The following is a 20,025-nucleotide window of genomic DNA, read 5'->3' as shown; positions in this document are numbered from 1 at the left end:
CGGCTCGGCCGGCGCCGCCCCGTCTCGCGAGAAGGCCGGCCCGGGGGGGGGCTCCGAGCGAGCAACGGAGCGCAGGCGCCTGGCAGCCCCTCCCAGCCGAACAGGGGGCGCCTCGCCGGCCTTGGATCGCGCGCGCCGGGGGACGGGGCGAACCTACGCGTCACCGGAGGATCCCCGCATGGAAATCGAGGGTTGGAGAGGAAGGAAGGGGCTTGGAAGAGGCGGAGGCGGACGAGTCCGGATGATGAGGGTTTATTGCGGGATCGATGCTGCTCTGTCGTTTTGCAGCGTCCGCATGAAGCAACTGGCAGCATCAAGATGCCAACGCGTGTTCCATATTAAACCAGTTTAACACTTTTTGCAGAAAATGCAGCAAGGGCGCTGCCATGCCTGAGTGTATTGAGGGGGGCAGGATCTTACGCGACATTTTTTATACCTCTTGATTGTAGAAAACCTTTACAAACTACTGGCCTGTAACACCGCGTTCTCCCGTGCAATTCACATTTACTCTTTCTAGGAGAAATTCAATGTATGTGTGTGTGCGTGTTTTAAAAAATGTTGCAGCTTCATTAACTATGAACCCCAAAACCTGGGATCCCTCCGAAACTGGTGCCAAAGTTTAGTACTGTAATCATTTTCTTATCTAATCCAAACTGATGCCACACTTTGGCAGAAGTTTTGCAGTGGGGGGATCAGACAACGTTGGGTTTTTGGGTGACCCTGTGGCCACCATGTTTGACTGTCTCTTGCTCTGATTTATTTATAAATGATTTACAAATGTTTGGGGTGGGGCTCCTCCAGAGGGTACCATGGCAAACCATCTCCCAGAGTCTGCGAAACCAGCAAAGGGCACCGTGCTCCCCTAAATTCCATCGTTCTCACTTTCTCTGGAAAGTGCTTGCTTTGCACAAGCCCCCCCCCCCCCAATTCTGGCACTATGGATTGTCTTTAGGCGGGTTTCTTATGTGGAAATGCCTTTCCAAGCATGAGGGCAGAACCACTTGGTTTGACTCAGGTCATGATCTCCAGCCAGAGGGAGAAGCAGCTCATTTGCCTTTGCTTCTACAGTTTCATCCCAGCGATAAATTCTACTGTAAAGAGGGGTTTTTTTTGGGGGGGGGTGTCAGTCTGGAGGATACCTGGGGTCCCTTCCAATCCTGCTTGTAATCTAGTGGAAGAGGCTTCTGAACCAGCCAAAGCAGTTCCTCTGTTAAGGGTATGTGTGCTGATCCTGGGGGGAAGGTTACCGTTGGCGTAGTCAAAGTCCGGTCCTGGGTCACTAGCCTGGAATCAGTTCACAAGGAGCGGGACGAGGTCTGAAGCAGGAAGACGGGCGGGGACAGGAGCACTGGAGAGTCAGGTCTGGGTCCGGGCAGGAACAGGTACTCAACAACGACGTTGCTCCCACAACCTGGGACCGGGCTGACTGGCCTTTATCTTCTCTGAGGCCAGGGGCGGTCCTGGCCCCCAGGAGACCCGCCTCTCCTGGCCTTAAGGCGAGCACTCCTCCCGGGACAAACCAGTTCCCTTCACCTCTCTGCCCTGAGTCTCTGCAGTTCAGGAGAGGCTGAAGGGTTACTGGGCCCAGGGGGAGACTCACCTGCAGGCACTGAGTCCTCAACCACCTCTGGAGCCAGAGTGGAATCACCTGGTGTCTGCTCCTGAGGATCCGACACAGGTGCAGGCGCTTCCGAATCAAGGCCCTGCCCCAGTTCAGCTGGCCCTGGAGGCGGGGACTCCTGTGCAGGCTGGGATTCCTCTGGTTCAGCCTCTGAATCGGAATCCCAGGCCATCACACCATGGCTTTGGCCCATAAGTACTGCCATTTACATATCCAAAGAGGTTCACAGAGAAAATGGGCAGGGCTTTCTCCATCTCAAATGGCTGGATGCCACATCATCCTAGGATGGAGAACAAGAGATGAAGAGCAGCTGTGTCTATGAGAGTTGTGCGTGTGAGTCTTGGGCTGATACTTGAAGCTGCAGACACAGACACAGCTGCCTCTTAATGGGCACAAGATTAGAAACCTAATGAGGGAGCAAGATCTGTTGAGGTGTTAATGCTCTGAGCACCTCCATCCTATGCCCAGGTTGTGTAAATAAAACCACCGTATCCTAAAGACATCACAGTCTCTGGTGACCCTCAGTCCAATGAAACTGAACCCTGGGTAAGCGTAGGCACCTCTGATGTTTCTCACCGCTCAGAGATTGGGGTGGCACAGTGTAAAGAAATCAAAGTGTTATGGGAGGATATCTATATAGAATTGGAAAAAATGTTAAAAACATTCTTTAATAAAAAAAACAGAAGCTTTCCGTTTGGGAATTACAGATTTGGACATTCCCAAAAAGGAAAGGGTGCTCATCGTGGCAAACTGGAAGAGTGACAATGTCCCATCAAGATTAGAATGGATACAAAAATTGGCTGAATATGCAGAATTAGAGAGCTTGTCAGAAAAAATAGAAAATAAACCAATACAGGTATTTATATCAAAATGGGAAGTCTTCAAAATTTATCTGAGAAATAATAAGTCCATCGCAGCATTCGAATAATTTCAGTAGCAGTTCTAAGTATGATGTAAAATTTAAGATAGACTAAAGATTATTAAACTTTAATTTAACTTGTTATGTCGTGGCAGTATACAACGGATGTGAAATTGAAGTAAGGAGTAGGTGGGAAGTTGGGTCTATAGAAAAAAACCATTTTTACTTGAAGGTTTTGAGATGATTAGTTGATGTATTGATGTTTTTTTTGTTTTGTGTTTATGGGTATTTTTTCTTTTTGGTGTGCTAGAGTGAACAGTAAAAAAAGAGAGAGAGAGAAAGAGATTGGGGTATCATGCAACAATGCAAAAACGCCCTCCTCTTCTCCAGGCACCCACACCTTATCTCCTGCACATCAGAGTTCCTCCTCTCCCTTCACCACCATGTGAAGTCCAAATGATCTAAAGCCTTTGTGAAAATGTTTTGACAGGGGCGCAGGCTGCATGATGTAAACCCATCATCGGTCCAAGCCGCTTGGACTCTGGCCATGGGGGATGAAGGGCTCTTCTGTTAGGCCTTGTTGGCTGAGTCCTCTCTTCACCCTGCAGAGCTCCAAAAAGTTCTCTCTCCCCCCACACACCTCCCTCCCGCCTCCTGGGAGAGCTCAAATCGTCTTCTGTAATTCCTCCACATCTCTTTCATGCTTCAGAGACTTCCTAACTGAATCGAGGTTGTTTTCCCTCACGGCTGGCTTCCTCTCTCCCCGTTCTCTGACCAAGCAAGCGAGAGAGCAGAGGAAATTCCCTTCTTGTGTTGCAGGAGGAGGTCTGCATGTTTCAGGCCTGACAGCTGCAACCAGCGAACCAGAGCAGTGCTTTAAAAGCCTGCTGGTTTGGGGAATGTTTGCAGGATGTATTACCCGAACTGTGTGTAAACAGACATATTTGACTGCAAAAATAAAAATAAGTGGCCAAGACTAGAGAAGGAAGGAGGAGGAGGTGAATATGCCGGGCAGTGTGAATCACAGCTGTCAACCTTCCCTTTTTTTGCAGGAAATTCCCTTATTCCAGCACCGTTTCCCACTGCTATCCCGGATTGTTAGATATCCCGTAGACTGTCCCCAGGACCAGTGAGGCTGCTGATCCCTTATTTTCAGATCTGAAAGTTGACAGCTATGGTGTGAATATGGAGGGAATTTTTGCTTTTCTTAATGTTATGCTATGAAAATCCTAATAATTTTTTTTTTAAAAAATGCAATTTTGCATGTGTGCTCGAATGTGCTCCATGTCCTGATTGTGTTTATTTATCATCTTGCAAAATTTATAGACGGCACACATAATGTAGCAGAGCGGTTTACAAATAACCAAAGCTGATGCGAAATGTAAACCATGATGAATACACCTTTAAGTAAAAGCCCAATGCTACAAGATGATCTCTGGGCAATAATCTAAAAATTCATTCTCGGCATCCACAAATGCCAATATCTTAAATACATGTTATGCCAAGTAGAACCCGTCTGCATCTGGGTGGCAAGAGAGGAGCCTTCTCCCATCTTCCGTTAGCCTTTATTTTGTCTTTGCTGGATTCCTCGAGTTGGGGACTTGCTGCTGCTGCTGCTTTTTCTGCCCACTGGTGTTTTCTGCCGGCCCTGGGTGCAAAAGCAGATGGCTATTGGGAGAAATCTCCTGATCCTGAACCAGAGGCTGCTCAGCTATTGCTTATTTCCCTAGTACCAACCACCCCAAGCCCTAGGTTCTGCCTGAGAGTTCCTGCTGATGGTCTGCCTAGAAGGCAAGGCAGTGACCCAAGGTAGGGCATTCTCTGTGGTGGCACCCTGTTAAGGGAACTCCCTCCTGAAGGAGGCAGGGCAATCCAACACACTAATTAGGTGGAAGGGGAAAAGGTTCCAGACCTTTGGATCCTGATGCTGATGGTTTGTGCAGTTTGGAGTTTTATGCCCTGCCCATTCATAGTCCCCCATACTGACCTTTGACCCGCTTCTGGAGAATCTGACCTCGCATTTGACCTGCGTTGCTCTGCTGAATGGTGCTGGGGCCAGCGCTGCTGATAGCCAGAATCTGCAAGGGGTTTTCTTCTGGAGAGGAACAGGAAGAGGAGGGAGAGTAAATGCAGAAACGAAAGCGCCCATCACTAATTTATTACAGTCATACCTTGGGTTTCAGACGCTTCAAGTTGCGTGTTTTCGGGTTATGGACCGCCGAAACCCGAAAGGACCGGAATGGGTTACTTCTGGGTTTTGGCGGTCACGCATGCGCAGAAGCGCCAAATTGCAACCTGCACGTGCACAGATGCACAGACACGGGTTGCAAACGCTGCAGGTTGCGAACGTGCATCCCGCACGGGTCACATTCGCAACCTGAGCGTCCACTGTACTATGCTATATCTTTCCTCCAAGGAGGCTCAAGATGGCAAGCATGTTTCTTCCCCCCCCTCCTCATTTTTTCCTTACGACCCTGTGAGGTAGGTTAGGCTGAGAAATGATGGCTTGCCTATTTTTTTTTGTGTGTGTGTGTGTGTGTGTATTGTGGGGATGAAGAGTAACTTCATCAAATCCATTGGGGTTTACTTCTGAGTAGACCTGCCTAGACCAACGTCAAGAGACCCATCGGGGGACGGTTTACCTGTTTCTTGGCCAACAGAGAATTTGATTTTTGTGGCAGCTGGAAGGATATGGGGAAGGCTGCTCATGACGACATCGGGTGACTTGATTTTGGGCAGCTGAACATCTGGTCCATCACCTGCATGGCTGGAGGGAACCCGGTGCTTTACTTGGGGAGCCTGCGGGACAGGACAAGGAGGTGGGGAGGTGGGGAGAAAGTTGTATCTCAGGCAGGGGGCTTTTCCAACACCAGCAGTGTGATCTTTTTAAAAATGAAAAACTAGGACTGAACATGGCTCCTTCAGCCTGTCAGACATTTGCTCTGCCATTGAGCCATTAAGTCAGGGCTGTGGAACCTATGACCCTCCACATATTCCTTTATTTATATACAAAAAATATTTATAGACCACTAGTGTTTCCATTCGCTGCTCTGATTTCCCCAAAAGCGGCTTAGTCATGCTGGCCACATGACCCAGAATAACTGTTTCCGGACAAACGCCGGCTCCCTTGGCCTATAGAGCGAGATGAGTGCCGCAACCCCAGAGTCGTCTGCGACTGGACTTAACTGTCAGGGGTCCTTTACCTTTAGTATTGCATAAAAAAAATCACGGTGCACATCTACGAAAATACATAAAACCTTACAGCAAAAACATGTTAAAAAGTTAGAAAAGCAAAAATCAAGTACCCATTGTGGAAGGATGTATTCTTAATTGCCTGCACAGGCCTGGCAGAACAGAAATGTTTTCAGCAGGCGTTTAAAACTTGAAATGCAAAACATCTGCAGAATCTGCAGCAGCCTCAGCAGACCGCGAGTTCCCTACTCTGCAATTTAAACAGTAGAGTTCCTTGTCCTTTCCCCTTGTTAATACAGTCGTACCTTGATTTTCAAACAGTTTAGTTCTCGAGCATTTAGGCTCCCAAATGCCACAAACTCCAAAGTGACTGTTCTGGTTTGTGAACTACTTTTGGGAGCCAAACATACGACGGGGCTTCTGATTGGCTGCAGGACCTTCCTGCAGCCAATCGGAAACCGTGCTTTGGTTTCTAAACGTTTTGGAAGTCAAACGGACTTCCGGAACGGATTTAGAAGACATCTAAAGGCACACCTGTTTAGGGAAGCTTTTAATGTTTAATAGATTATTGTATTTTAGTGTTTTGTTGGAAGCCACCCAGAGTAGCTGGGGGGACCCAGCCAGATGGGCAGAGTATAAATAATTTATTATTATTATTGTTGTTGTTGTTATTCCATAAACGACTGTAGAAGAATTGGTGCAAAAGAGTAACAACAACAGCAAGAAAAGAACTGCGCAACGAATTGGAAGCACGTGCATGTGCTTCAGTGCGTAATTTATGCATGTTGCAGAATCTCGCTTTTCGTGGCACAGAATTTGGCCTGTGTGAAGCAAAATGCTGGTGGCTGTTGTAGCAGTGCAGAGTACACAGCAACTGGAACGATCCCTAGCAGACACTATTTAGATACTGCTCTCCCCCTTTGCCTCGTTTTCTATTGAATGGACCTGTGAATACACACATTTTCCCCCAGAGCAGACATACCCTGGGAGAGGTAGGGTCAAGAGAGCGCGATCTCTTCTTCCCGGCTTTCCATTCCAAGAGCTGCTTCTTCTGAGCCTTGTGCTGTGGCCGTTTTTCTCTCTGGGGCTCCATGCTGAGGCCATGGACGCTCTCCGTATCCTTCAAGAGGTGCCCTGGAGGGGAGCTGGGATGCAGCTCCAGAGTCCCTTCCTCAAAACCATGAACGGAAGAGACCTCTCCACTGGGGTCTCTGTCCTGAGCTCGGGAACGGCGACGGGCAGCAATCAGAGCAATCCGTCTGGTGCCCTCAGCAATCTCCCTCAAAGCTTCCTGGCTCAGAGAGCTGCTGGAGATGTCCTCGTCGGACTTTTTGAAACCGGAGTCACGGGAAGGAGGGGTCTGCAGCTTGGAGGCCACCTTTCGCAAAGGGATGCCTGAGGTCACCTTCTAGAAACCAAAGCAAGCAACACTCAGCATTTGCTCTCTCTGTGTTTATTACTTAGCAAATATTTTAATGCAAAAGGCAGCTCTGCTGCAACACTGAGCTCAGTAGCTCAACAGTGCCATCTAGGCTGCAGTACCGCCCTGCCTAAGCACCTGGTCAGCTGACCCTTCAGGGCCAATCCCTGTCCACTAGGCCCTATAAAAAGGCTTAGCTTCAGGGCTTGCTCCTCATCCCAAGCAACTTGTCTCTGGTGTGAGGACTTTGCCTAAGGTCCTCTTCCCTTGGGTCTTGACCCCTGTTGGGCTTTGACCGTGCTTCTCTGAGGCTTCAGCCTTGCCTGTTTTGGACCATACGCCTGCTCCCCCTGAGCCCTGAAGCACAAGAACATGGGAGAGTTTGGCCACTGCATCAGACCAAAGACCTACCAAGTCCGGCATGATTTAGCAGGAGCCAGACGATGCTGCTGAGCTTTTGGCAGGAAGTAGAATAGCATCCGTTTCTAGAATCCAGATAACATGCAGCTCACCAAGTGGGAACTGCCTCTGTCCCCCAGACCCAAATGTTTATGTGTTAAGGATTGACCTCCATCCCATTCCCTCCTGCTCATGACTATCCTGCAGCAACTGGGGCAGAGAGAGAAGGATACAGAAGCACCACATCTGATCCCTAAAGAAGAGAGACAGACGACAGGGAAGGAAATAAAATAGCTGGAGCACAATTTAGAACAATGTTCTATGTCACTCTCCACCCACATGCTCCTGAACTCCGAGTCCCACCATCTTGGACCATTGGCCATGATGGCTGGGACAGATGGGAGTTTGAGTTTGCAACATCCGGAAGGCTACAGGCTCCCCATCCCTGATGCAGAAGTGACTAAGTAATCCATGAGGGCCGTAATCCAGCCAGAATATCAGTGGACTGGATCCTCTATGCCTGGAGAAAGTGCAAAGGTGTTCCATTGAGTTAAAAAATATAGTCAATATTTAATTTTCAAGGGGAAGCGGAAAAAAGAGAAACTGAACAGGGGAAAAAGAAGAGGGAAATATTTTGCTAAACAGAGAATTGTAGAGTTGGAAAAGACTACAAGGGTCATTTAGTCCAACTCCATGCAATGCAAGAATATTGCCCCCATGTGGGACTCAAACCTATGGTGCTGAAATTAAGAGTCTCATGCTCTACTGACCAAGCTATCCAGTTACATGTTGTGAAGTTGCCCTGTTCAAAAAAGGGGGTTAAATGAAATATGGCTATTTGAGAGTAAGCAGCCATTGTGAAAACCTAGAAGCAGGGCCTGAGGACAACAGCCCTCTCTCTTTGTTGCGCCCCAGGGACTAGAACCTTGGTAATGCTGGCTGCCCAGAGCCTGACAGGTTGCCCAATGTTCTCTTGCAGTCTAACCTCCCAAGGGTTGTTGTCAGTGCTATGAAAGGGAGAGGATGATGTTGACCAACTGACCTGTTGGCGAACAGGAGTTCTTAGCAAGTCGGCCAAAGCAGGGGTGTGGCTCCAGTCATGGCTCCTTTTGGCCGGGGTGTTTTTAGACGATCTGTAGCTGTCGCTAAGAACATCGAGAGAAGAGAGAGGGAGAGATGGACAGCCAGGAAACCCAACCCCTCTGACTCATTAAGCAGACAACACTGGATGAGCCCAGGCAAAATCAGATGGAAAACAGGGAATTGGCCATTTCTGCGAGTGGAGTGGCCGTTGTGTTAGAAGAGCCCCAGGCCCTTCCCAGAGGGAGGTGTTTGACTGCAAGAGTGCAGTGGGGGGAGGACCAGAGAGGGCTTTGTAAAGAATGCAAGTACCTGTCCGATTCCACAACAATGGGGGGTAGCTCAATTTTTGACCCCCAAACAAAATCTTTCTTGTGCTCCAGCAATCCTTTTTGGTTCTCTTCTTTGTTTAGTTCCAGCGGCTGAACCTTATCATGAGCAGAGCCATCCTATCAGGGAAGGAAGACAAGAGGGGGAAATCTCTATCACCCGGTGGATATGCACTCTAGAATCGACTACCTTCCCATCACAGATTTTAGCTGGGTGGATAGTTGCTTCCGTCTTTTGTTATTTTGTGCAATTGTACTCATTCCACATCTGCCTATTCCATAGTTCTGTCTTTCATCTTTTAATTTTCACCTGTTGTTATAACCCCTCTCTCTGTTTTATATACGTTGCAAAATGAAATATAAAAAATCTTATTGTTTGCTTCTTCAGACAACTTCCCTGGCAACTGTAGTTGTTCTAGAACAGGAAACCACTCAGAGCATTTTTCCCCCCTGGCCCTCTAAGAGCCCATCCTATTTTAGCAGCAAAAAGAGGGAGGAATAAAATAGACAATGTGCTGGCATAGGCCCAGGGGCGTCTCAACCCAGGCTGGCAGCCTGATAATGTGGCAAATCGCTGATCATCAGATAGACAGACAGGAAAAGGGGCAGCCACACCCACAAATGGCGTACAGCTGCCAGAAGGCTGGTCAAGGCTGATCCTTCACACTAGGGCAGGGAGATTGTGATCTACTCACAGAATGAAAAACTGGCAGTGATCTACCCATGGCAGGGCAGGTCAAAGAAGTTTCTGAGCTTTTTTTTTAAAGAGGGAAGACATTATTGTCTACCTTTGGGGGGGGTTCAGGTCAAAGTTGTTGAGCTTTTATTAGGGAGGAAGGTCAAAATTGTCAACCATTTTTTAGGGGGGACAGTGATGACACAGACAAAAATTACCCCACGATCGGCTTCTAACAACTGGTGCTCAACCACTCGACCTGTTGGATATTCATGTACCAGGGCATGTCATTTCAGGGGTGGAACTTAATTTTTTTAAATTTCTTCAGTAGGGGGTCTTAAAAAAATGCTCTCGGGTGTGAAGAATTCAAATCTGCTCTTGTTCTTGTGAATGGACAACATTTAGCTTGGTAAGTCTATGTTTGATGGAGAAGCACAGAAACTGCTTTCGGAAAACAAAAGGATTTTAATTTCACCTTCTGATAATGTCAGGCAATGCTAAATAATAACAAATGAATTAACAATATAACTGACAGTACAGTCGTACCTTGGTTTTTGAACAGCTTAGTTCTCGAACGTTTTGGCTCCCAAACATCGCAAACCTGGAAGTGACTGTTCCGGTTTGCTAACTATTTTTTGAAGCCGAACGTCCAATGGGGCTTCCACAGCTTCTGATTGGCTGCAGGAGCTTCCTGCAGACAATCAGAAGCCGCACTTTGGTTTTCAAACTTTTTGGAAGCCGAATGGACTTTCGAAACAGATTCCGTTCAACTTTGAAGGTGTGACCATACCAGGCAATCATTTTCAGTTATTTTAATGCAATGTTTCACACATTTTACTTACCAAGCAAAAGTAATTTAATCAGAATATCTTCTGAGTTCCCGATTCATGCTACAAGTTTTTAGCACCCCTCCTTTTTGGAATTTGAAAGCTGGAAAATCCAGCATGCCCTACCTTTGCACTGCCTGGCCCCAGGTTAATAATAAATAATAATAAATTTTTATTTATACCCTGCCCTTCCCGGTTCAGAAAACTGGGCTCAGGGCGGCTAACAACAAATATAAAACACTTAATTGATGCAACAAAAAACAGCTTAAAATACAGTATAAAAAGTGAATAACAATAAATTCAGAATTCAAAAATCAATTTAGGGGGAAATCCATCCAATAAACATTAGATGATCACCAGGGCTAGCTGGCTAAATTAGTCCTATTTGGGCCAGTGAGGAGACCAGGGGAGAATTAGCTATGGGATCCCAGAGCGGGTAAGGGGGAGGGAAGAGAAGGGAAATAAAAGATCAGGCTGAATTCAAATTAAAGGCCAGGCGGAATAGCTCTGTCTTACACAAAGGAGATTAAATCCTGTAGGGACCTAGTCTTATGGGACAGAGCATTCCACCAGGTCGGAGCCATCACTGAAAAGGCCCTGGCCCTGGTGGAGGATAGTCTGACTTCCTTAGGGCTCGTGACCTCTAAACTATGGTTATTCATGGACCTCAAGGTCCTCTGCGGGGCAGACCAGGAGAGGCGGTCCTGTAAATATGAGGGCCCTAAGCCACAAAGGGCTTTAAAGGTCAAAACCAGCACCTTGAACCTGACCCTATACTCCACTGGGAGCCAGTGCAATTGGTAAAGCACTGGGTGAATATGCTCCCATGGCAGAGACCCTGTGAGGAGCCTTGCTGCAGCATTCTGCTCCTGCTGGAGTTTCTGGGACAGTTTCAAGGGCAGCCCCACGTTTTGTTTTCCCTTCCTCCCTAGAGAACAGTGAGGTATGGGGAAGGACCATGGCTCAATGGTAGAACATCTGCTTTGCACTCAGGTTCATTCCCTTGGCATTTTTAGTTTGGGGCTGGGGGAGCCTCCTGCCTGGAGATCTGCTGCCAGTCAGTGCAGACAGTACTAAGCCAGATGGACCAATGGTCCTGTCCCTGTTGAGGACAACTTCCTAAGTCCCTGTTCCTATTTCGAAAAAAGGGAGGATAGTTCTGCCTCACCTGGAGCGCTCCAGACATCAGTGAGTGAAGTGCCAGAAGCCGGCGCAGGGTCCCTTCCTCCAACTCACGGATATGCAGCTGGTACAGTTTTCCCAGTGGCTCTGGAACGGGGATGTTGTGGTCTGGAGAAAAGGAGGGAAGTTTACACAAGTGAGGGCACAAAAACAGATGGGTTGCGTGGAGCTGAGTTTGTACAGCCTGGAGAAGGGAAGACGGAGAGGTGATGTGACACCCATTTCCAAATATCTGTATTCCAGTATCCCTGAAGGAGCGTCTCCACCCCCATCATTCTGCCTGGACACTGAGGTCCAGCTCGTGACATTTAGAAGACATCTGAAGGCAGCCCTGTTTACGGAAGTTTTTAATGTGTGACATTTTAATGTATTTTTAATCCTTGTTGGAAGCCACCCAAAGTGGCTGGGGAAACTCAGCCAGATGGGCAGGGTACAAATAAATAATAATTATTATTATTATTATTATTATTATTATTATTATTATCTGAAGGGCTGCCTCATGGAAGACGCTTGTTTGCTCTGGTTAAGAGGGAAACATTTTCACAGAAGGGACCCGTTCCTCAGGTGGCAAACAGCTGTCCTCTTCTGCTGAGGGTGAAGAGCCCTTGGATGGGGACGGCATGGGCACCAGCGTGGAAGAAAGATGGGCAATCAATGTAAGATAGCAACAAATACCCCATTGGGTCCTTCCAGAGGGGAGGCTTAATTCTGCAGACAAATGAGGTATCACAAATGGACCATTGGCAACATTTTCTTTCTTTCTTTCTTTCTTTCTTAAATTTTGTTTATGCTTTTCAGGTTTATACATTTCATTCATTTTAAAACCATTTTAACGTTTCAAAACTCGACTTCCTTCCCCCTCTTTCTGCAGTTCCAAAAAATTATTTTCAATATCTTCTGCATATCCAAATTCACTTAATTTGCTCATTTATTTATCTACTTTAAAACTCTTATAAAACCTCAGGTTATTACAATGATCCTGCCAATGTTCTTATCTGTTTACAATTTATCTGTAAATATTCAATAAACCATTTCCATTCTTTTATCAAATATTTGTTAAAACACACAGAGGTTGGAGGGCCACCTGTCAGGAATGCTTTGAGATTCCTGCATTGCAGAGGGCTGGACTAGATGCCACTAGGGGTCCCTTCCAACTCTACAGTTCCGTGGTTCTATCTATGGCACCCCAGGACTGCCCACAACCTCTCTAAAACACAACAGTGACCAGGGCTGGGCAAGTGCCTCCTCCTTGTGTGGTCTTTCCTAGAAACCTCTGTCTTGGGTGTGCCTGGAATCTGGTCCAACAGGTAAGGGCCCCGCCCACTTTGGCCTCTGGCTCCGCCCACTCACCCCTTATCAGCTGCTGCTGCTGCTGAATTATCTCTTGGCAGAGGTGCCTGTGCTGCTGGTGGCTGTGGAGGACCAAGTCCTTCTGGCACAGCAGGGTCTCCTTGCGCAAGGCGTTGGCCTGCAGCTCAGTCTTCCCGACTTCCAGCTCGTGGGCTTTGCAAAGGAGCCTCAGGACTTCCCTCTGGTCCTCACTGGTGATTTGCTCAGGCAGCAGCTTCTCCATCTGCAAAACCTTCTTTTTGGCATTTGCCAGGCGCTGCTCCAGGTCGGCCTAAGTTAGGAAGGGGAGAGGTGCCGTGGAAAGAAGAATGGCAGACAAAATTAATGGACTACACAGAATTGGATAAAATGACAGGAAGGATTTGAAACCTGCGGGACCAGAGATTTACAGAAGATTGGAAGAAATATATGAACTGTTTGAAGAGCAACTGTAATCAACAAATTACGCTAGTAGGACTACAAGTTTTGTAAGGAGAAATATATGAAATATTGCAAAGAAGAGAAAGACATGAGTTATGAGATTTAAATGTAATTAGTGAAAGTAAGAAATGTACATTAACTGAAAATACTAGAAAATGTTCAGATGTGATTGATGGAAATAAAAAAAATGTACAGTGGTGCCTCGCAAGATGAAATTAATTCGTTCTGCAAGTTTTTCCGTCTAGCGAATTTTTCGTCTTGTGAAGCACGGCTATTAGTGGCTTAGCGGCTTAGCGGCAAGACGTTTTCGTCTTGCAAAGCAAGCCCATAGGGAAATTTGTCTTGCGAAGCACCTCAAAAACGGAAAACTCTTTTGTTTAGCGGGTTTTTCGTCTTGCGAGGCATTCATCTGGCTGGGTACCACTGTATAAGATATAAAAGCATGTTTAATAATTGTCGAAAATGTTATGTTAAAAAACTAATAATTTTTTTAAAAAAGGAAGGGGAGAGGTGACCCCCGCCATGAGTCAGGCTCCTAAATAAGCCCACATAAGAAGAGCCTGGGGGATCAGGTCAGCGACCCATTTATTTTATTATTATTATTAGTAGTAGTAGTAGTAGTAGTAGTAGTAATTCAACATATTAGTCACTTGTGACCAAAATACCTCCAAGTGACTTACAGCAAAGAAAAATATACAATACTGTATATAATACTAAGGGGGAAAGGGAGGAGATCATATAATATGTTGACATTTCATATAATATGGCATTTATGGACGAACAAAAAGAAAATACTAGCCGTATAAATAATACAAACAACATTAAGAATACTCAGGAAGCAAAGCAATACTCTGACCCTCTAATTAGCAACTAAATGAAACCTCAGCCAGCACCAGCATCATCATTACTACCATGATTATTGTTGCTATTATTAAAATTTGCATCCTGTCTCATACCTGCAGATCTCAGGGCAATTCACAACACAAAATCACTATACACACACACACACACACACACAAACAGAAAATATGTAAGAAAAACAAGAGCAACCCAATAACGTGCCCCCCTTCCGAAACACATGTAAAAGGGTTATGAAGCACCTGTCCCGAATCTGGGACCTGGGAGAAACCAGGATTCAAATCCCCACTTGGTCATGAAGCTTGCTGGGTGACCTTGGGCCAGGCATGCTTTCTCTCTCAGCTCAGTCTACCTCACAGGGTTGTTGTGCGAATTAAACGAGGAGCGGGACACCGTATCTGGCAAAGCAGAACTTCCAAGGTCTAAGCGTGGACTCTAGCACAGTGAGGTTCCAGGAGCATCCTGTAATGGTTGTAAGGGGGTTACTTGTGCGTAAGTTGCCTGCAGTTTTAGTTAGATTGCCTGGCCAACCATGCTTTGGCTGACAGCTCACACTCCGTGGCCGGTCAGTCACTTGCAGAATCCGTCAGTGGGCGTTTCTTGAACCTCTTCCAGCATTAGAGCTGTTTGACGCCAAGTCTCCTCCTACTTTCCCTGCGCGGAACTCGTCTGCGCAAGTAAGGGGAAGGCAGAGGCGTGCCCACGCTCTCCCCACTAGTCTCAGGTGAAGAGTCTTGGAGCCCTGTCTCCAATTCCTCCATCTCCCTCTCTTCTCTACTGGTGTTACACTGAATTCCTTCCCCCCTGCTGGTCCCGTCTCCGGCATCGCTCTGGAGCCCTGCCTCCGCCTCTCACTCTGATGTCAGTTCCCTGACACATTCCTAATTAAAAAGCTCATTTCCAGACATGCATATCTTTTTAAATAATAATAATAATCTTGTTTTTCAGCCTCAGGTTTGGCCCATCACGAAACAACAAGAACACGGCTTTCATAGAGAGATGGAGTGCATTACCTTCAAGACAGCTGTTTTCCGCTGCTCAGATAAGAACATGCTGATCTCCTCCTTGGCTACCACGACTTCGTGAGGCTCTGGTGAATCTTCTTCTTGCTCTGCCTCCTCCATGGCTTCCTCGTCTTTCGCACCCACCTGCTGCTTGCTGGGATACCTGTCAGCCTGGTGGGCCTTTTCTTGTTCCCAGCTACAAACAAAGGACAGGTAGATTAAGGTTGTTTACACCTTGGCAAGGCCTATTAGTGTATAAAACTCTGAACAACTTGGGACCAGTTTACCTGCGGGATCGCATTGCCCCATATCTGCCCCCTTGAACGCTTCCATCTGTGGAACCGGGAGCTACAGAACACCAGTTCTGGATTTGTAAGGAATCAATCTTTAAGTGTGGCAGGAGCACGTAACTTTGGAACTCTCTGCCTGTTGACATCGGGAGGCCCTCTTTTTGGTGCTTGCCAGGAAAAAATAACATTTTTTCTTTAGACAAGCCAGCTCAGACATGTTGGTGTGTGTTTTAATCCATTTTTGAGCTTATTGGTAATTTTAATTTTTTAAAATAGTTTTAAAATAGTTGTTTTCAATCACTTTTATTAATAATGTGATTGTTTTAATATCTTTATAAACTGCTTTCAGGTTTGTTTGTTGTTGTTTTTTTAAAAAAGATCAAGCAGCGCATAGATGTTTAATTAAATAAATATATTTTTTTTCTCCTGGCATGATTATTATCAAGACTACCAGTAATTGGGCAGCTTCCTTTATCAGAGGCCACCGTGCCCTCTAGTGGTCACCCAAGAACTTTCACAACCCCTGGAACTGCTGTTATAAAGACAAGGTGGTAGCAGCAGGGATGGGGTGGGATCGGGGGGGGGGGGTTGCACTTTGGGAGCCAGGGATTAAATCTTGCTGCCTTCACTGTGTAACCTTGTTCCTTGCTTGGGAACAGGATCACGTAGCCAGTGCAGAATTGAACCCTGTCCTCCTACCCACTAGCTGATGTCGCCAGTGACTTCAGCTGATGTGTGTGGTCTGGGGAAAATGGCCTTGTGGATTAATTGAATCCCTTGAAGGGCCAAAAACAGCCTGCAGTGCCTGGTTCAAGCAGGAGCCCTGAAGCTGCCCTTCCATAGTGAGCACCTGGGAAGCACACCGCTCACCAATTCCCAGCTTTGCCCAATAACCTTAGAATCATAGAATCATAGAGTTGGAAGAGACCACAAGGGCCATCGAGTCCAACCCCCTGCCAAGCAGGAAACACCATCAGAGCACTCCTGACATATGGTTGTCAAGTCTCTGCTTAAAGACCTCCAAAGAAGGAGACTCCACCACACTCCTTGGCAGCAAATTCCACTGTCGAACAGCTCTTACTGTCAAGAAGTTCTTCCTAATGCTTAGGTGGAATCTTCTTTCTTGTAGTTTGGAACCATTGCTCCGTGTCCGCTTCTCTGGAGCAGCAGAAAACAACCTTTCTCCCTCCTCTACCTTGAGACTGTATTTCCCTCAAATTATTACCTACTATATATTAAGGAAAGAGGGGCACGGGTAGCGCTGTGGTCTAAACTACAGAGCCTAGGGCTTGCTGATCAGAAGGTTAGATGTTCAAATCCCCACGACAGGGTGAGGTCCCGTTGCTCAGTCCCTGCTCCTGCCAACCTAGCAGTTCGAAAGCACGTCAAAGTGCAAGTAGATAAATAGGTACTGCTCTGGCGGGAAGCTAAATGGCGTTTCCGTGCACTGCTCTGGTTCGCCAGAAGCGGCTTAGTCATGCTGGCCACATGACCTGGAAGCTGTACGTTGGCTCCCTCGGCCAATAAAGTGAGATGAGCGCCGCAACCCCAGAGTCGTTCGTGACTGGACCTAACGGTCAGGGGTCCCTTTACCTTTTTATATATTAACGAAAGCTCTCTGTTTCCCAGTTTGCTGGGCATTTGGTACAACAGGTAAGGACATTTGGACATTGCTTCCTATATTTATATCTATAATAATAATAATAATTTATTATTTATACACCACCCATTTTGCATGACGGTTCCTAAGATGAGGGAGCAAGTTTTTTGTCCATGTTTGGATACCACAGAGTGCCATTTCGAATTAAGATGTTGGACCGCACCTTTCAAAACCACAATGAATTTAACCACCTGCGCTGATTTTTTATTATTATTATTTTGGTTCCTCAGAATTCCTGAACAACGGCAGGCATGAGCCTGCTAGTAGTAACAGTTTCTATATTTGTACCTGAATAAATAAAAAATTGTCCAGTAGCACCTTAGAGACCAACTAAGTTTGTTCTGGGTGTAAGCTTTCATGTGCATGCATCTGAAGAAGTGTTGGTCTCTAATAATAATAATTTATTATTTATACCCCGCCAAACTGGCTGGGTTTCCACAGCCACTCTGGGCAGCTTCCTCTGAATACTAAAAACAATACAGCATCAGACATTAAAAACTTCCCTAGACAGTTGTCTTTTAAAAGTAAAATAGTTGTTTATTGTCTTGACATCTGCTGGGAGGGCAGGTGCCACTACCAAGAAGGCCCTCTGCCCGGTGCTCTAAGGTGCTACTGGACAATTTTTTAATTTTTTTATTCCGACTGCGTCAGGCCAACACAGCTACGTACCTAAATCTATATTTACATCTGTTGATATAAATTAGCACCGGCCAATTTTATGCAGATCTCTCTCTCTCTCTCTCTCTCTCTCTCTCTCTCTGGGTAGAAGTAGCCACCCTTCTTAGGTGCATCGTTAATACCACCCAGTTCTTTTCACCTTAGAGGACCCCCCCCCCCGAAAAAAAGCAAAGTTGCCCATCAGTCCCTCAGCTCACTCGGCAATCGTTAGCAGATGCCTGGAGGTGTCTACATGCAGCTCCATGTCTGTCTTCTCCAGCTCCATCAGGCTGTGTCTCATGTCCATCTGCTCCTTGAAAGCCCCGACCAGCTGTTCCCGCAACTTGTTCATTTGCTGACGGCTGTACTCTCCAGGGTCGTGGGAAGCCTCCGCTGTGGGAAAACAAGAGCACAGGCACTTTCCCACCTCTGCTTCCACCCCCTTTTCTTTTTTAAGGGTGTTTCTAGCACCCAGGGCAGAGAGGAGCAAGCCGCAAGCCTTCCAGATGTTGCTGCCCTACGACTCCTGTCATTCCTGGACCTTGGCCATTGGCCAAACACAAGTGTCCCTGAGACTCTGGAGAGGTCGTGGGGACCCCATGTCCTCCTGCACTGCTCCTTCTACTGACAACTGTGCTAAACCTTTATCAAGCCCCTCTTACTAAACCGGCCAGGAGGATCAGAAACGTCGTACGTTCCTTTTAATCCTTGCAGATCAAAGAGCATCTATCACTCTCAGGGTGGCCATGTTCTGTGCTGAAGCAGGCAAAATCTGCCAGGACCCAAAATCATGGAATTTCTCTCTTTGGAGTTGGTGACAGGACTAAAACTTTTTTTTTAAAATGGTGCCTGTTTTATTTCACTCATTAGCTGGGATTCCTGCCTTGTAGGGGCTTGGTCAAGATGATCCTTTGAGTTCCTTCCAATTCTACAATTCTATGATTCACTGCCACATTTAGTTGTTTTATTTTATTATTATTATTCCCTATTATAGACACATCTGCTTCTTATTCTTTTCTTAATCCTGGTCATTGCCTCACCCGTAGTTTTAACATGAATAGAAGTTATAAATATTGCAGCTGTTGTATAAGGGATTATTATGATGACTGGAATGTAACTGAAATCATGAAGATTTTGGAACACAGAAATAAAGAAAATAATCAAACCATCAATTCCAGCATGTGGGGGCTCACCTTATCTAAATGATATAATTTGGTATTTGAATGATTGATGTTACTGATTGCATTATAAATTGGTATTGTTATAATGAGGCTATTATTGGATTATAATTGAAAATTAATAAAATTATTGTCACAAAATGCTGGTCATTGAACATGACAATAAATGTTTGGTTTGGTTTGATCACTGGCCACATGGTCTAGGGCTGTTGGGAGCTGGAATCCGACAACAATCTGTAGGACCAGTGAAAGAGCCAAGGGCGTGAGGGAATTTGCCGCAACCCATCCATGTGGGACGTACAACTCTCATCATTCCTGACCATTGCTGCCTGGTACTGATGGGAGGTGGCGTCTGATAACATCTGGAGTGCCACAGTTTTCTCCACCCCAGGCTTAGGGTGCAACTCTGGGCATCCTAGAAGCAAGCCCTACTGGACAGAGCAAGACAGTGAAGAGGACAACCCAACCACCTCCATCTCCTCTGCCTTGGACATCTTTGACTGCAGGACTAAGAAGACGCTTCTCCCTCTCTTGATTTTCCAGCTTCGCCTTCAAGCATTCGATCTGCCGGCGCAGGTCCGAAATGATGCTGGTGTATTGTGCAATGTGGTATGAGACGTTGAGGAAGTTGCGCTTCACCTGCCGGGGCAGAGAACACCTGGTGATGCAATCAGTTTTAATAACAACAACAACAACAATTTATTATTTGTACCCCGCCCATCTGGCTGGGCTTCCCCAGCCACTCTGGGAGGCTTCCAACAAGGATTAAAAATACATTAAAATGTCACACATTAAAAACTTCCCTGAACAGGGCTGCCTTCAGATGTCTTCTAAATGTCAGATAGTTATTTATCTCTTTGACATCTGATGGGAGGGTGCTCCACAGGGCGGGCGCCACTACCGAGAAGGCCCTCTGCCTGGTTCCCTGTAACCTCACTTCTCATAATGAGGGAACCGCCAGAAGGCCCTCGGCGCTGGACCTCAGCATCCAGGCTGAACGATGGGGGTGGAGATGCTCCTTCA

At 46.5% G+C, this 20,025-nt stretch overlaps 1 protein-coding gene and 1 long non-coding RNA gene across 3 annotated transcripts in view; one reads left to right on the top strand and one right to left on the bottom strand.

The window, feature by feature from the left end:
• LOC310831366 overlaps positions 1-20,025 on the top strand; it is a 136,652-nt gene that overhangs the window by 28,563 nt on the left and 88,064 nt on the right. The gene's annotated exons all lie outside the window — the stretch shown is intronic.
• Positions 3,755-20,025, bottom strand: part of LOC310831120 (kinesin-like protein KIF19) — a 32,563-nt gene continuing 16,292 nt past the window's right edge. For both annotated transcript variants that reach the window (XM_083711365.1, XM_083711366.1), the window contains 11 exons: positions 19,473-19,641; positions 18,043-18,217; positions 15,227-15,413; positions 12,936-13,206; positions 11,572-11,693; positions 8,884-9,020; positions 8,534-8,636; positions 6,655-7,080; positions 5,123-5,279; positions 4,468-4,575; positions 3,755-4,128 (listed from right to left, as the gene is read on the bottom strand). In XM_083711365.1, the coding sequence (XP_083567491.1) occupies positions 4,046-4,128; positions 4,468-4,575; positions 5,123-5,279; positions 6,655-7,080; positions 8,534-8,636; positions 8,884-9,020; positions 11,572-11,693; positions 12,936-13,206; positions 15,227-15,413; positions 18,043-18,217; positions 19,473-19,641 (1,938 nt within the window). In that variant the 3' untranslated portion in view covers positions 3,755-4,045. The remainder of the gene's footprint in view (positions 4,129-4,467; positions 4,576-5,122; positions 5,280-6,654; positions 7,081-8,533; positions 8,637-8,883; positions 9,021-11,571; positions 11,694-12,935; positions 13,207-15,226; positions 15,414-18,042; positions 18,218-19,472; positions 19,642-20,025) is intronic.

Source organism: Podarcis gaigeae (assembly GCF_964106915.1).
Source record: "Podarcis gaigeae genome assembly, chromosome: 14".
NCBI lineage: Eukaryota > Metazoa > Chordata > Lepidosauria > Squamata > Lacertidae > Podarcis > Podarcis gaigeae.
This window is presented reverse-complemented; position numbering and strand designations above follow the sequence as displayed.